At 33.2% G+C, this 17,163-nt stretch overlaps 1 protein-coding gene across 1 annotated transcript in view; it reads right to left on the bottom strand.

Moving 5' to 3' along the window:
* Positions 1-17,115, bottom strand: part of LOC132564042 (anaphase-promoting complex subunit 4-like) — an 87,277-nt gene extending 70,162 nt beyond the window's left edge. Inside the window, exons 1-17 of the mRNA XM_060228789.1 lie at positions 17,072-17,115; positions 15,674-15,805; positions 14,553-14,652; positions 12,590-12,797; positions 11,721-11,750; positions 10,874-10,918; positions 10,245-10,350; positions 9,318-9,425; positions 8,927-9,010; positions 7,879-7,974; positions 6,428-6,489; positions 6,000-6,042; positions 4,600-4,676; positions 3,709-3,861; positions 2,881-2,936; positions 1,201-1,247; positions 667-732 (exon numbers count right to left, since the gene is read on the bottom strand). Coding sequence (XP_060084772.1) covers positions 667-732; positions 1,201-1,247; positions 2,881-2,936; positions 3,709-3,861; positions 4,600-4,676; positions 6,000-6,042; positions 6,428-6,489; positions 7,879-7,974; positions 8,927-9,010; positions 9,318-9,425; positions 10,245-10,350; positions 10,874-10,918; positions 11,721-11,750; positions 12,590-12,797; positions 14,553-14,652; positions 15,674-15,790 — 1,398 coding nt within the window. The 5' untranslated portion in view covers positions 15,791-15,805; positions 17,072-17,115. The remainder of the gene's footprint in view (positions 1-666; positions 733-1,200; positions 1,248-2,880; positions 2,937-3,708; positions 3,862-4,599; positions 4,677-5,999; positions 6,043-6,427; positions 6,490-7,878; positions 7,975-8,926; positions 9,011-9,317; positions 9,426-10,244; positions 10,351-10,873; positions 10,919-11,720; positions 11,751-12,589; positions 12,798-14,552; positions 14,653-15,673; positions 15,806-17,071) is intronic.
* Positions 17,116-17,163: the final 48 nt, after the last annotated feature.

Raw genomic sequence — 17,163 nt, forward strand, 5'->3', positions numbered from 1 at the left:
TTAGGACAGTAAAGTTGGAGATCAATCCAACTGGTGAAACTTGAGTAGAAGTTTGAAATAGATGTTGCAAAGGAAAACCATGATTGTGCAATCATGTTATGAAATGACCTCCCTGGCTGCCGAATCAAAATTTTGACAAGGTTGAAAAATAACAACACTTTGTTGGCTACCTTTCTTTAACATTCCCACCAATTTTTAGCTCAATGGCACCAGTGGAACTGGAGAAGAAGTTTAAAATATAAAGTTTAAAAAATAAAATGTTTTTCAAGATGGCAGCCATAGAAATCATAGCGGCCATCTGAGATTTCAGACATACCCGAAAAATAAAAACACTTGGTAAAGACCTTAGGATAATTTCATGCAAGTTTAAGCTTGATCCCACCGGTGGAACTTGGGAAGAAGTTTGACGGCAAATGGCAGATGGCGATGGTGCATGGCACGACGAAGCACAACAATATAGGTCATTATGACTGTTCGGTTTAGATGACCTTTAAAATTTAGTACCTGTTACACTGTCACACACTTTACATTTTAGTGTGTGCAAGATGACCTTTTATAACCAGATTGCAAAATTTTAAGAAAATATAATTAGATCATTTTAAGAGAAATTTGTGAAAATTTTGACCTGTGAAAATTATTGGTTACACAGTATTTGATGGTACTTACTAGGGTAAAATGTGCAAAGTTGTCTCGGAGGAATTCTGCTACAAAGTTAATATCATGTTGTGTCATCTGTAAGAGTGAAGATTAATACATTCATCTGAAAAATATTCCTACCACAAAACACCTGAAAACTGAAAAATCTGGACAAAGGTAATGTCAGTCAAATGCAGGTGAAAACTTAATAAAATCATATAATGTTTACATTATCTAATTTCTGTTTTAATACTTCTATATTAAAAAAATATTTGATAAAGCTTAAACATAACTGATTCCAACAATGTTTTCTTTACATAGACTTGACTTTTGTTTCAAACCATAATTGATTTATACATGAAGACCCTCGACACCATCACCTTTTGACCCCCATCTAATAAACAAGTTATTTTTGCTTTGAAATGTGGCTACTGGGAAGTTCTACATAACCTCAATCAGATTCATTTTCAACACCTTCCTTTTGGTTTTCCATATGTAACTTTAAAGACTGAATCTTGAAATGATTTGATGTCCCACTTATGTTCGTATTTTAGATATGCTCACCTTGCTCAGCTCGGCAGGAGGTTTTTCATTGGAAAGTCTTAGAATTACTGCAATAACAAATATTGTAAGGAGTCAAATACAGAATAAGCCTGGAGAATATTTCTTGAAATTCATGCCCCTGTTCCTGTTTAGGTGGAAATTGAAATTGCAAAAAAAAAATTTCGGTCTGAAAAACTCAAACTAACTTGAATAAAAAAAACAAGAATGGTTAAAAGAACCTCAATGCAGAAATCAAAAAGCATAGTAAAACAATTATAAATAAAAAGTTGAAGCCACAGCTAAATGAAAATATGAGAGAGAAAGAGAAGTTCAGTACTTCATTACGTACTTTATACAGAGTAATATTTGCCCGAGATCATTTTGCCCTGGTTTAAAATTTTCTTCACTTTGTCCCAATGTTAAATTCACCTTAGATATAAATAAAATACAAAAAAAAACCAAAAACAAACAAAAACAAATAAAGAACAAGATGCTGCAAAGCAAAGTATTATCCCATGTGCACAGGTGTTGTGAAGTTGAGTGGAACGGTTTGGAAGTTATAGTTCGGAAAAGCCCTCTTTTGGTGTTTTCTGACTATGTTTCCATGGTAACAGAAAAAAATATAAAAAGTGAAATGTTGACAATAGCAAAGGGCACAACTAGGGCAATGACTTAATATATATAGGAAGTTTTGTGAAGTTGAGTTGAACGGTTTCGAAGTTATAGCCCGGAAAACACATGGACGGATGGATGGGAGGACGGGAGGACGGAGCCCAATTTAATATCCCCCGCAAATGCGTTTCACGGGGGATAAATAAAAAAGGACTACATTTATCACGTAATTGGCCTGTTGTCCAGTGAATTTCCCATGTAATATTATTCCTATTTGCCACTAGTGCAATATAACCTGGAGTGTTTTTCATTGGCTGCACTGTCAAAAATTGACTGTGATGTCATAATATAGACAATGATTTATGTCCAGAATTGAACATGGCACAACAAAATGGCTGTCTCTATTGACTTTTCTTCTTCATATTTTGAATTTAAAACCTGCTGAAGTTTTTTTTTTCTGAGCACTTTTAAAAAACATCTTAAATTTAATATGAAATTTCATTAAATTCATCCCTAATTTGTTTATACATTTTGCCATACCACAAGGGCGAAATGGTCAAAAGTTTAGACTGGTCATTTGACTATTTGATAACAAAGATAAACAAATTAAAACAGAAGTTAAATACAATTAATATGAGAAGGATTGCTCCTATCTTTCTAAAAAGAAAAGTTTCACAGAGTGGAAATTTACTAATATTTTTTGTCCTTTTTGTGAACTGATATACATTGTACTTGAATTCTGAGTTTACAGCCCTGAAAACTGACAAGACCATATTGAGACAGTATCTCATTATGGAAGATGGTGGCTATCTTGACTGAACAACATGTGGGAGGACCACCATATCCTGTGCAAATTGACTTGGGTCAAGCGTCTTTCCTAAGGTAACAACCACAACAACACAGAATGATCTGCGATCTCAGCTTCATGATAAACACAAACCGTCCCATGTAGGAATGAATCCACATACTTTGGACCTTCAACAGAGACTGTTACGTCAAATGTTGTAACAGCTGAGCTATCATGGCTGAAATACAAACATACTACTCTTTACAGTCTCTTGACAAGTCAAAAGGCTTGCCCTGACTTACCTACATACAGCCACCTGAAGAACGCCTTGAAATTCTTTATACTGTTATCAATCACTCTGCAAACCAATAAGTATATAATCAGTCTCAAATTGTTTTACAGCAAATCATATCCAATTATCTGAATGAATCAAAGTGCATATATGATACTGCAAAAATCATTCATTTTTGTGGGGGATTTATTTTTGTTTTCATGGTAACTTTCAATTCACGAATTCATGTCTACAAATTGTTCAAATAAGCATAAATAGATTTATTGAGATATATTTAGGAAAGAAATCAAATTTTCATGAATTAGTGATATTTTTTTTCCAAAAAACTATGGAAACTGAACTCCATGAAAATTTCAGATTTTACAGCCCATCACCTTTTCTACAATAAACAAGACTCAATGCTGGTGTGTAGGATACTTTTAGGTATTTCAACACAATGCTATATCTGACTTGTAATAAGCAAACTCATATCAATTGTAGTTTCAATATAAATACCAAAAAACATGCTTAAACATTTAAGTGGTAATTTTATTTTAGCGATTGCCATGCTGAAAGGTTGCACTAAAATATGATGGTATTATTTGCAGTTTCTGTATGCTGATTATATAGTAATTATTGCCGATGAACAAATTTGTGATTTGGCTAGTTTGCCAGAAAGTGGCAATGCACTAAAATTAGATTGTGTCAAATTAAGTAAAATCATATTATGTCTGTCCTGTGATAAGCCCATATCCTCTACTTTGAATCCTAGCTTTGTGTTAAGTAAGAAATTATTGTATGTAAGTGTTAAAATTTGCTTACAGGTAAATGTCTACATTTCGATACAAGACAAACTCACTGCTGTATTTCTGATGTTTTCAGGACAAAAGATCCTACAGCCGTGACAGCCTCTTGGATCTTCTGTGTGTGCATGCCTAGAACTCCGAACTTTTCGTACCAAGCTGACATCCCACGGAGATCGCTGAGGTGGTACAGTATTGCCTGACTTACCCTGTAACAAGAACGTTATTAAATGTCTTTTCATCAACTCAGTAAAATATTTTATCATTGTTGGTTTGTTTTTCCTTGCTGCGTTTATTGACCAATGAACAGCCAGGGTATTTTGAGACAGTGTCTCCATGTAGCAACTGTTGGCTACCAAAGGACCTCCACAGGTAGTGAGCATCAAACCACATACATTAGCTTTTTATATGAGGTTAAATATGCCAACATTCTGACAGAATGAGCTATCAAGGCCCCTATGTTTAAAGGACAGCAGAGAAAATATTTTTTACTCACTAGTAAATGTAATACTTTTTTTATCTTCCTCTTGTTTTATACATTATGATTTGACATCATATTGCATGCTTTTGAAAAACAATTCTCATTCTCAGATGCAAACTTTCCAAATGTGTTTGGCTGATACAGACATATACAAAATCACAATCAGTAAAATTATTCAAACATTCAAAAAAACTTTTAACTTTAAAATTCAATAAAAATCCCTTTCTCTCACATACATTTACTTACAAAAGTACTTATCTCATTTTATTCAAAAGTATTTTTAACAAGCAATCTTATGTTTTTGTAATTTTCAACATACCTGTAGCTACCTTTCAAATTTATTTTTAAAAAGTTTCAAAATTATTGTTGCATATACAAATACAAGAATATCCTTATTTGAATGCTGAATTAATCTACGGAAATCCTATCATGTCCTCCTCTCTTCCCTTTTACTTTCTATACTCACACTTGAAGGTGTTGAACCACCAGTTTCTGTATGTTTGAGTAGGATGTCTCTATGGAGTGACCCAGATTCTTTAGACCCTGCACAGACCAAACAAATACACTTACTTCAATAAAACTTGTTCAGAATCATACAAGAATTTTTAACTACATTCAACAGTATCTTTTTTCTATTTTTAGCTCACCTGTTATAATGATAGGAGGCATAAATTCATAACATCAAAAGTGTTCTACAGTCACTTTCAGCCAATGTATGTTCTTGTACAATAAGTTTAATTGTATGAGAAATTATTTCATCCTATGTTATATCATCCCACAGCGGAAAATAATCCACAGCCCTTTGGCATTTAAGGCTTATATAGAAATCTAGGGCAGATATGGAGTAGATGTATTTATTCTAAAAGCTAGCTAAAATGTGCAGAATTGTAAATATGACACAATTAAAACTATAAAAAAACAATACGCTATAAAATCATCAGTAACAATGAAACCTAGCTGCTGTGAGAATCATCATAATGTATGAACTTTCACATTTTAGAAGGATTTTCTCTAGTCCAACATTTGGCAGGTTCAGGGAGGGTTTGGTTTGTAGAAGTGAACTTATTTGACAGGTCAGGACTCGGATATGGCTGAACAGATGTTGTTCTGTACATTACATGAATCATTTCCTTTGTTTTCAGCGTTTACACTGTACATGTCCAACTCAATACAGCAAACAAAAAACTTCATAGAGTAAAAATATTTCAATATAGTACAATGCATGACTTCACTAATAAGGAAATCTGCTCTTTGCACAGTGACCTCAGAACTATTGTTACATGACATGGCAGGACCTTGCCCCTAGCCGTGGTCAAATATATAAGGAAATCTGCTCTTTGCACAGTGACCTCAGAACTTTCATTACATGACATGGCAGGACCTTGCACCTAGCCGTGGTCAAATAATCAGCTGGTGTGAAAGTGTTGTCAACAGATATAGTCAATAAATAGATGTTTTTGTTCATTAGTTTAAAAATTATCTTTTAAAAAGATGCAAAACTCAGGTTTCTAGCTCTGCATCAGTTCTTCTTTTCACTTAGTCTAACCATTTCTTGCTTCTTCATTGTTCAGGTAAAGCCAGTTTTCAAAATTAGTTTTCAGTATATTTCAATCATTTCAGACATAAAATCGGTTTGGTAATCCGAATCAAACTGATCGGTATTGGGAAGGCTTTTACTACTACAATAAAGAGGACATCATTCCATTTGGTTTCAACTGGTGATCCATTTTGAGAAAAATTGGTTTGGGAATGTTGCACTCTGCATCTAAATTGAAGATCAGAATGTTCACTAGCACATGAAATGATTTAGAAGTAAGCCCACACCAAGTGTGATCCCAAAATTACAGACAAATCTTAAATACAAACCTTTTCTGTGAGTTCGTGAAGTAGGAATGCTTGAAGTTCAGGACTGCAAAAGACAAGGCAAAATTTGAAACTGAAACTTTTTAAAACTCCTAAATTTGTAAAACTGAATGTGCTTATATGTAATTATTGGGCATTTACAAAATGCTTCAATATACTGCTATTGTCTGACACTGTCTTTGTCTATTTACTTTTTTCAAAAATGGTCAAGTGTGACCGTTGATACTTTAACCTTGACCACCAATTTCTAAGCAGATGTAAAATTCATGTTACGATACAACGGAGCAAGTAGAAACTGTATGCAAGAGATGTTTTGGAATCTTACAAACAAGATTTTTGCTACATATCCACAGCAGACAGACAGATAAGCAACACTTATATCTTCGTCTTTTACTTAAATTGAAGGTCTTTTTAACAGAGTAAAATCCTACCTGGGAGTTCCAAACATCAACAGTTCCAGGAAATCATTGCTCACAGTGCTGGTACCCGTCTTCTGAAGAAAGCAAGACAGACTTTGTATATGTGGTACAAAAAAATAAATAAAATTTAACATGAAATGCAATATTCTAGGAAATTCCAAAAGTCATCGTCAGAAATTCAAATTGTACAATTGGCTAATTATTTTTCTTCCAAATTAAGTGATTAATTTTGAGTATCACAGGTAAAGATAATATCATTACCTTTAGAGAAAAATATCATAATTCACTCTTTAAATACATATGGGAAGGGCAACAACTCTGTATTTAATAATTAGATTTTGTGTATCACTGGTCAAGATAATAACTTAATTTAGAGATGATATAATTATCTCTTCAAATACACATGGGAAAGGAGAAAATTCTGTATCTAATTATGTTGAACCTCAAGTCATTTAGAGACTTTACTCAGTTTTAAAGATACAAAAAGTGTATATTATTAGCATTTATAAAAATATCTAAAAAAAATATTGATTGTGTAGCAATATGATACCATATAGGGGGTCATTTTCAGTGTTGAAAATTTTCACAATTTCACTGAACATCATACATATTGCCCTATTTTTTCATCCTTGTCATACCACGAGGGAAATTTTAACCCTGATACTGTGGAATGATTCATTTTCTGTGAACTTTTTTGTGTGTATTCTAAATCCAGGAATTCATATGTCCATGAAATCATAAACGGATACAAATTGATATGGATTACAGTGCTACTAGATTTGGTGGGCAAGATTTAACCACAAAAATCAAATGAAAGCAAAAGTGTATTTTTGAAAACCATTAAAATTTGGCCCCACTAAATATATGATTTTACAGTATATTTTACCAAATATTTCTTGGCATGAATGCTAAGGTACTTTACTGGCATAGAAAATAAGTATTTCAGCTTAATGAAGTCAAGAGTCAAAGTTGAATATAAACTCTTGTTTTCTTCCATTCTCTATTTTACTTGGTAATATGAACAATATTTAACTAATAAGAATCATCAAGATTTAGTCATTTTTAATGAGAGAACAAATATCTACATTATTTATATACCGTTATGTTATTATTTTTTGGTATTTTTTATTGTTTATTTTAAATGAAACCGTAAAAGTTTCAACCAACAAAACTTTTACAACAGTATCAAAACTGGAGAGAGTGTTAAAAGGAATTCTGGCAATAATATAACATAACTAGTTATTTTCACTGGGATGATATTTTCACTATTTTGCTGCACATTTAAGAGATCATAATTAATACAGTTCATGAAATTATGAGACAAGTGACTATAGAATGGCCTTTTACATCCAGATTGAAAAATTTGAATTCATTGTAATGCAATATGATTGTTGTAAAAGGAAAATGTGCAAATTTTTTACCCTTGAAAATTACCAGCTGTACTGTATTTTAAGATTGCTTACTCTTTTTTCACCAGCAAATTTGAGAAGTTTGGAGTCCATTTCCATGAGAATATCTTCCCAAGCCTCTGACATCTGTTGTATAGTCTGTTGTAGGTACTGTGAAACAAACATATTAACATAATCTGTCTTTTCCTCATACAGAGTTATCTGCTCTTGTGGGCTGGCATTGACTTTTACCATATTTGTTTATGAGAGAATAACGTTGAAAAAATTTGTGAGATAGCAACATTAATTTTTAATGCAACCTAATAACATAACGATCAATACCTGCTTATAAAAGCAGATAAATCTGCATTATAAAAAATGAAATCAATTAATTGGAAGATTTTTTTTATGGCATATATTAAGATACTTTTACAAACATTTATGAAAACAGCATTTAATATGACTGATACAAAATCAGAACAGACAATATTTTCAACTTCATATCCATTTCTTCCATTATGTGACAATGCAAACCTTAGCCAATCAAAACTCTGCTAGGTCATATTACATGTGTGGTTATACCAAAAATGTATGTAATGGATGTTATTACACTGATAACAGGTACTGCTTGACTAGTAATGACTACATGGATTGCTAAAAATACAGTTTGACTTTCTAACATTTGTTAAGCAAACATTCCTCTCAGCACCATCATTCTACTGGTATTGAACATTTGGTATTTTTATATGAGAATTTTTCTTCAATCAGATTGCATCAGACTTCTCTGTTAGGTTTTACTGCTATCTTAAATACGACACTGCTCCTAATTTCAATTTTGACTGACTGACCATACACAAATTGTTAGTGGAAGTCCTGTCTCTAAACAAATATATGTTCAGCAGAAGAAGCAATAACAAAATTTTCAAGATAGCAGCTTAATGGCCATCTTGATTGTGACATAAAAACAGATTTCATTTAAGACCATTTTCAGACCAAACACAATAAGAATTTCTATTAGTTATCTCAAAAAATTATTTTTAAGATGATTGCTTTATCTAGTACAGATAAAAATATGGGTTTATCAAAAATGAAATACATTGATAGAATAAAAATATTATCTTACTCCCATCAATGTGGCAATCTGTCCGCACTTTAATGCCAGGATCCGCAATTCTTGGTACCGAGATGACAACAGTCTTGTGTCAAACTGTGGAAAGATATTTTAAAATAATCAACATCTCTATCTAAATATATATAGACAAGAGGTATTCAATTTTTTATTTACTCTATTTCTCATTTTTCGGTACATTGGATTATTTAAGTTACGCTTTACATGGACAGCTCTGTAAAATTTGTTTTTTAAATAAGTTTTCACAATTGTCAAATTGATTTTTAACCAAATAAGGTCTGATGCATCCTTGGGAAAAGAAGAATTAAGTTTTTTCAATATTACCATCCTCTATATTAATACAGAGTTTTATGTACATATAAGGATGTTTCTTTTCTGTCCTTACAGTCATAATGGAAAACTCTTGTTCCTGGGTATCCCCTTTAGCCAGCTCTATCACCATGGAAACCATGTGAAGGTCCTGGGAGATCTCAGCACTATGTATCTGCTTCAGCTAGAGCAAAATGAAAATTCTCGACAAGTAAATAAATATTCAAAAAAACTTTCTTTATGCTGCTTGAAATAACTCACAATTTCACACTAAAAAAATATGCAGAAAGAGAATTAACCAGGTGCTAGTCAATAAATTCCATTTTGGCCTGAAATACTCCAGAGCTTTTTCAGTAAAATATCTACTTGACCCCAGGACTCAAAAATAAATCATTTCTCTTCATAGTTTGGTTTCCTGCTTATTACTACTTCTAGGTAAATTATCAAATTAAATCTATGAGTGATACCCCTTAAACAAAACATGGAATCCTCAGGTGGGATCAATGTTTTACTAGAACTGCTCTCAATCAAAGTCATGGCATCAATATCAAAAGCAAGTACCTGCCTTAAACCTATCAGCTAAGTACTGCAGGGGAGACAACTTTTGAAATACTGGTGATACTGTTTACACATCAATAAATTAAAGGGTAATATTGACTATGTATCTCTACTGTTTGGATTTTTCAATGCATTTGAATTTTCATGGTTTTATCAAAACCTTAGTGTTCAAAGGATATACTTTTCAAGGAAGACTATGAATTCTTCATTTAATTATATTTTCATGGTTAATTTGGAAAAATATACCTTAAAAGATATTCTCCAAAAGAAAAGCATTTTTGCTAAATCAAATCTACTGGTTATATTGTGAACATCTTGATCTAATCTTGAAGATATTGAATAATTTGCTTTCACAAACTTGCAGAAATTGAAACAATTTTTTAAGTTTTGAAAAAAGAAAACCATTAAACTAATGAAATCCCATTTCACTTTCCTTCCTACTTACCTGTGCATCTTGAACTGGTGTAATTACTTTGTCCCCTATAGGATACACGCCATATGCGAACATGTGCAGCTCCTTCGCTCCACAGCCAGCAAGCAACAAATTCAATCTAGGGAAAAACAACAGATCCAGTTTGGAAAAAAACATATTTGGTTGAGGAGCACACATATTTGTCAATATTACTGAACAACAAGCTGGAGCCCCACTGCATGCTATATAGAGCAATTGGAATGAAACACATATCTCGTCCAATGACACAACCAGGACAGAACTGACTATAAAAACTATGAACTTTATTTATTTTATATCAATTGCGAAACAAGTTATTTCAACTTATACTAATCTCTCTTGTTGGCCCAGATGTAAGCGCATGAGGGGTCTTATTGTGGGAGGAAACCTGAGTACACGGGGAAAACCCATGTGTACACGCAGAAATGACTGTTCAACTTCTCAGCTCCACAAATTATAGACAAACTGCCCAGAGAAGGGCTTGTTGAATAACATACCTCAGATCTTCCCCTAAGGTTGCCAAGCCTCTTAACCAAATGAGCTGTCATGTCTCCCTTATACAGTATGCAATACAGACATCAAATTTTTCTTGACAGAAATCTTTGCATAATTCCAATACTTACTCCTTTTGGTCATTCAGCTTTTTCCTATCTTCAACATTTTCTTCCCTGAAATAATAAATAAATTTTACAAAACACAAAATCTAAGAGATATGATTGTGGGATACTCAGTTTATTTCATTCTAAATCAAATGGGATCGGTGTGAAATTATCACAAAAAAGCAGGACAAACAGATGAAATAGAGTGACATTCTAAATACCTAATGCATATCCCAAATTATTACTCTAGACCAGAAATTAAAAATTTTACGAAAGAAAATTGTGGAAAAGAGCAAAAGAGGTTATCCCTTCTGTAAAGGAATTTATTTGATGCTAATACAAGGAGTATATCATGGTCATGGCATAATAGCTGCCATGAAAGTCTACATAATGCTTCAAAATATCCAAATACATCCTCATGATGACACACTTGAATTGAACATCACTTAATGCCTTCGAAATATTTTATGCAAAAACAGATGGAGAAAACAGAAGACAATTTTGAGTTTTGATTGGTGAACTGGAGAAAAAAATGGCAACATAAGGTAGGGAATTAAGCTGATGTGAAAGGAAGCATTTAGAGTCCCAAATCATTAATCAGTGGCAAAATTCACCTACAAAACGGAAGTTATGATGAAATATTGCCATGTAGCTGGTTATTTTCACAGGATTTTTTTGTAATTTGCTGTTAAAACAATTGAATTACATTTCAACCAATTGAAAATATTGCAATCTAAATTATGATACTCATGTGTATTCAATGTCCTTTAATAATTTCATGCATTAGATTTTCATGATCACATTAATGTACTGCAAAACAGCGAAAATATTGAGCTATAGGTTTCACAATTATCAATGTAACCATACTCACACAGATGTTCCTTTTGTTAAGGTTCCATAACTGAAACATGAAAATCGTATATTATGAAATTATCTCCCCTTATGAACAGATGACCGACCATCTCCCCCCTCACCTCTCACGTACAATAAGCAGGGGGTACATTAAGGTTATTAAAAATGTATTCAGTGTAACCTAAGTGTCCTCTGTAAATCTGCATGCTCTTGTGTACTTTCTAAATGTGTAAGCAATATTGATACAAGCGCAGTCCACATAACTAATCATGAAATACATTTTATCTCAATCTAACGGAATTGTTTTGAAGAAAATTATTGTAACCCTGGAAATACTAGCCATAATACACTGAAGTTCCAGGTTCAAGTCCTAGCAGAGATATTGAAATAAACAATGACCTCTGTTACATTATCATTGAGAATCACTGAAATATCTTTAAACAATCATTCATTCATTCAATTCTTTATCAAAATTATTACCTGAATCAAACATTTAAAAGAAAAAGATATTCTATATCAGCTAATTGCACACACCCAAGTTGCCAACTATCCAGGTATCATGCTTTCTTCAGAAATTTTACTTTCGTTAAAAAAATTTGTAGTGAATGTGTTAATATCATCATTTTTACGTCTTTTTTTATGTCTTGTTAAAAAAAGATCATACAGTTGTCAAACCATGATCTGTCATAAAAAATCATGACCAATATCAGCCAAATTCTTAAAATCAAAGGCAACACAACTGAACACTGATTAAACCAATGAACTAGATGAAATACCACAATATGCTTCACACTGATGAAGACAAGTGTGGTCATTAAAATGTCAAACTTGAATTTTTCAACAAGTAAGTACATTAGAAAATATTATAAGAATTTAGCCTTTAACAACCTTTTGTTCAATGGTTGTAGCTTTGGAAGGTAAACTGCTGCATTATCATCATCATATGGGTCTGGAGACCAAGCGCTGCCCTCTGGTAGTGATTGGGTGATCCAGCTCATACAAGTTACCTCCCCTGGCAGTTCAAGAGTTGTGAGGATTTCAGAGTTTTCGATATCATACAGGTTGATCTTGCCACATGTATACCCTGCTGCTAATACTGAAATAGTGATGAAAGTGCATTTTTAATTCTAAAGGATGGTTGATTTTTAGCTTACTCTCATTATAAAAGACGGCCAGTTTGATTTGTACTAAATGGTATACACTGATCACATGACCTGCCTAACAAAGTCAACAAGAGAAAACCCATTGATGCAGCACATTGTCCAGGGCTTTTTCTGGGGGCTTAGTGGGGCCAAAATAGGGGCTCTATTCCCAACTGAATTCATACCATAATATGGCCAAATTCCCAAAATATACACCATAGTTATCGCCTGAAAATTTCATTATCAACTGATCAATTTTCTTCCAAATATGAAATAAAAAGGCTTTTTTCAAATGAGTGGAAAAAAGCCTTGTAGTCACCTGTAATCTAATCAAATCTTATCAAATGTTATTTGTGAATAAACATTTTTGATTTTGTGGTATGAAACGTATGTTATATGTGTAACTCATTATGTTATGGGAACTGACTAGAAAATGCTTATACTTGCTTTATGCTGCCATATTATCTCTAACCGCCTCTCTCTTATCTTGCAAATCCAGCTAAATTTTCTGTTGACAACTACATATCGATTTTGCATATGCAATAAATTATACCTTCAAAACAAACCTGCAACAAGAGTTCCTCGGAACTGTATGTGTCGCCTGCAGAAATTGAACTGGATGTGCAATAATCAACCATAAAGTTGTAATACCAAATTTCATTTCTATCACTTGAAGCATAAAGGGGCATTACTCAGCCAAGAAGGGTCACAGGCAGCATATAGCAAATGTCATTTCTATAACTCAGAGCATAACCAAAGAAAGTCAAGAAAACAATATTCCCAGAGAATTTTCTAAGTTCAAAGGGGTATAACTCAGCCAAGAGGGTCACAGACAGCCAGGAATCAAACATAATCTGTACCCTTGCAACAAAAAGCCATATACCAAATTTCATTTCGATAACTCAAAGCATATGCCAAAAGGCTGGAAAACAATATTTCCAGGAAATTTTCTAAGTTGAAAGGGACATAACTCTGCCAAAAAGGGTCACAGCTGGGAATCGAACTTAATCTGTACCCTTGCCACAAAAAGCAATATGCTAAATTTCATTTTGATAACTCAAAGCATTACCGAAAAAAGTCCGGAAAACTTTCGTATGGACGGCGGCGACAAAGCATGACAACAGACAAAGTGATCCCTAAGTGTCTGCCTGCTCTGCAGGCGACACAAAAACTGGCTAGCGATATGCCCCTTATAGCAAATCAAACTGGCTTATTATCTACAGTAAGAAGTGGATGCCTCTTCTGTAAATTTCTGCCTTGTATCTATATGTAAAGATAGGCAAACTATATATAAGTATTTAAGTCAAAACAGGTTATCTTTAACTATTGGTACACTAAACATTCACTTGTTCAGAAACAAAAATAGTTCATAAGGTACAGCATTAGACATCACAACCTCTACTGAAGATCTGAGGTGTGTTTTTCAATCTTTACCTGAGATGGTATGTGTTTCTCATAAAGCTCAGATTATGGATCACCCTTTGCTATCAAGGATGTTACACTTTATCCTTATTGCTTCAGTTCATATAGCAAGTAACTGGCATCCTGTGTGATGTTCAGTAAAAATTGCCACCAACTACTACAAAGAGACCCATTTGAAAATACCTGACTGTTTGAGGGAAAATCAACCCAGTAAATACACACATATTCTGAAGTTATTTACTGGGTTGGGTGATTTCATCCATTTTTTATTTCAAACCTAACCTTACCTTTTCCATCGGGTCGCCATGCTAAAGCTGTAACTCTAACATCCTCCACAGGGGGAGCAACCAGCCAGACTTTCTGCCAGGACAAACGATGAAGTACAACCTGTGGATTGAAAAATAAAACCTAATGTTAGCTCTGTGACCTCCAACGTGTCAACAATGGTACAAAATTTGGACCCAATAAAATAAACATCCTTGTGAAATCAGTAAAATAAGAAAAGCATGCCCCTAGCATCTAACTTACAATAGCAGGTTAGAAATTTCAGAAAATAAACAAACAAAAGCTATGGAAACAATAACTGTGCTTATGGGAAAAACAAAGCAGATTACAAATTTTGGTCTTCAAACAATTTCTATCGGAAGCAAGTCAGTTTGGTGCATCAGACTGTTAACTTATGGGATTAGACGTCCGATACAAATTTATCAACTGTTAATGTTGCTTATTATTACATTTTCCTCTGACAAATGGAAAATTAAACAGGTTCCAATGAATTCTTATCTATATCACTACAAAATAATGAATTTGACTAGGGATGTAATCTTGTAAAATGAGAACTTAAGCATGATACTTGTGTTAATTATACTCTTTCAAGTAGCCTTTTAGAAATAAGCAAGTAACTGTGGTTAACTAAGCACATACTGAGCAATGAATTATCCCTATGACCATAAAACATAAAAAAAATGGCTTTTTGTACTGAAAACATTTTATTCCTCCTAAGTACAAGACAATACTTGTTTCCTTGTGAAACTTAAATGAATTTTACATTTCCTGAAACAATTCCTCCTCTTTCATCCCTTTGAAACCCAAAGTTATGGATACTACTAACCACCTACATCCTATGCTCTTCCTCTTCAAACATTTGACACTGCAACACCCTGTCCCTACACCCCCTAACTAGACTACACTCCAACTTCTACCTTTTTTTATCACAGGACATTAAAATCCCTACCCTATCCCCTGTCCTAATCATACATTACAAACTACTATCCAATTATCATCTTCATCTTCCATTATAACACTGGACCTTACCCTCCTGTTCCAAATACTTCACTCACTTTAGCAAGGAACATTAGATATATATTAAATGATACCTTAACCTGCATGAAGGATGGGCTTTACTTACCTCCCCTTGAACATTTGATAATGCCACCAAGTCAAATTTTGGTGACCATAACATCAATTCCACTTCCACAGACACATGCTTCTCATCCACCTGTTTAAACACTGTTTCCTCAGGCATGATCAAGTTATGACACTGAAAATAGGAAACATTTGTAAGCCAAAATTTTACTTTCTGTGACTCATTTTAAGAACAGTATTTGGTATTATTTTTTTTTCTTCTTATATCTTCCTTTTTGGACAGACATTTACAAACAAATGAATTATGAATTCAAAATTGTTTATGTTGCTTTTGTATCATTTCAAGTTAAGATTTTGATATTAATATTAGGTATTCACTGAATACCAGGTAGTTAAGCTAGAAGTGTAGTTGTTAATCAAATGGTACACATACTAAACACAATAAATTTCTTTTACCAAGACCATAAAAAAATGTTATCACCTATTAAATGAACAATTTTGATTTAACCATTAAGAGTGTTTTGACTTCATTTTAATGACAGTCTCTGCCTGCATGACCTGGAAAAAAAATTGTGTTAAATATTCTAATAAAAAAATCATGTCACAAAAAAATCAAAAATAAAAAAATTGTCGGAAATATCTTGTTGTGTAAACCTGTAACTTTGTTGGAGCAGCTAAATTGAAAAAGAAGTAAGTCTGATGATTTACAGAAAATATAATTAAAGATAATGTTGCTGATGTGACAAGTGGAAAAGTGAGATCAGATTATTTCCAGATGTTCATCCCATTGCCAGTACCAATTGTATTTAAATGTCAGATACTTTTGTAGAAAATATTTGCAGTTAAACGATATTTTATTCCTTAATAAATCCAAATATTGTCAATGCTGAGAAAAGTCCATAAGGCTTTTATGAGAATATCATCAAATAATCACATTATGACAGTTTCAAATATCTACGAGTACAAATCAAAATGAAAATGGATACTGGGAGGGCGATCAATGGTTATCTTATATGGTATTTACTACACGTCTGTAAATGCTTCGTTTTGTGATCCGGTCAATTTTTGTTTTGAAGTTTTAAAGTGTCTATGATTGGAACTAATGGGCAACATAAGCGAATTCAAAAAAACATAAAACAAAGTTTGTCCACATGCATCTGAGGCTTTAGCTGGGAAATAATTGATATCTTACTTCTGAAACAGTAAATAGTAGGGAATCCTTTATAAACGACTGTTATTTCACATAAAAATGTCTGATGGACATGGAACCATCGCGGTTCTATGATCGTCAAAACTGGTGATGTTGAAGATGTGTATCCCGGATACCTTACAAAAATATTCTTCGCTAAAATCTGTGTACTAAAAGCTTGTGAATACCATTCTCCTTTTCTACAGAGCGTCTATTTTGACAAAAGCCTATTCATATCACCATGTTTCACACCTTTTCTATGCTAAAAATCCACCAGCACCTACATCAGTATTCAGCTTCCATGGGCGCAGACATTTTGAACCGAGAACGAGTTTACTGTGTAT

This window comes from Ylistrum balloti, unplaced genomic scaffold, assembly GCF_031769215.1.
Source record: "Ylistrum balloti isolate Yb309-2 unplaced genomic scaffold, AGI_CSIRO_Ybal_v1 Utg369678, whole genome shotgun sequence".
NCBI classification, from domain to species: Eukaryota; Metazoa; Mollusca; class Bivalvia; order Pectinida; family Pectinidae; genus Ylistrum; species Ylistrum balloti.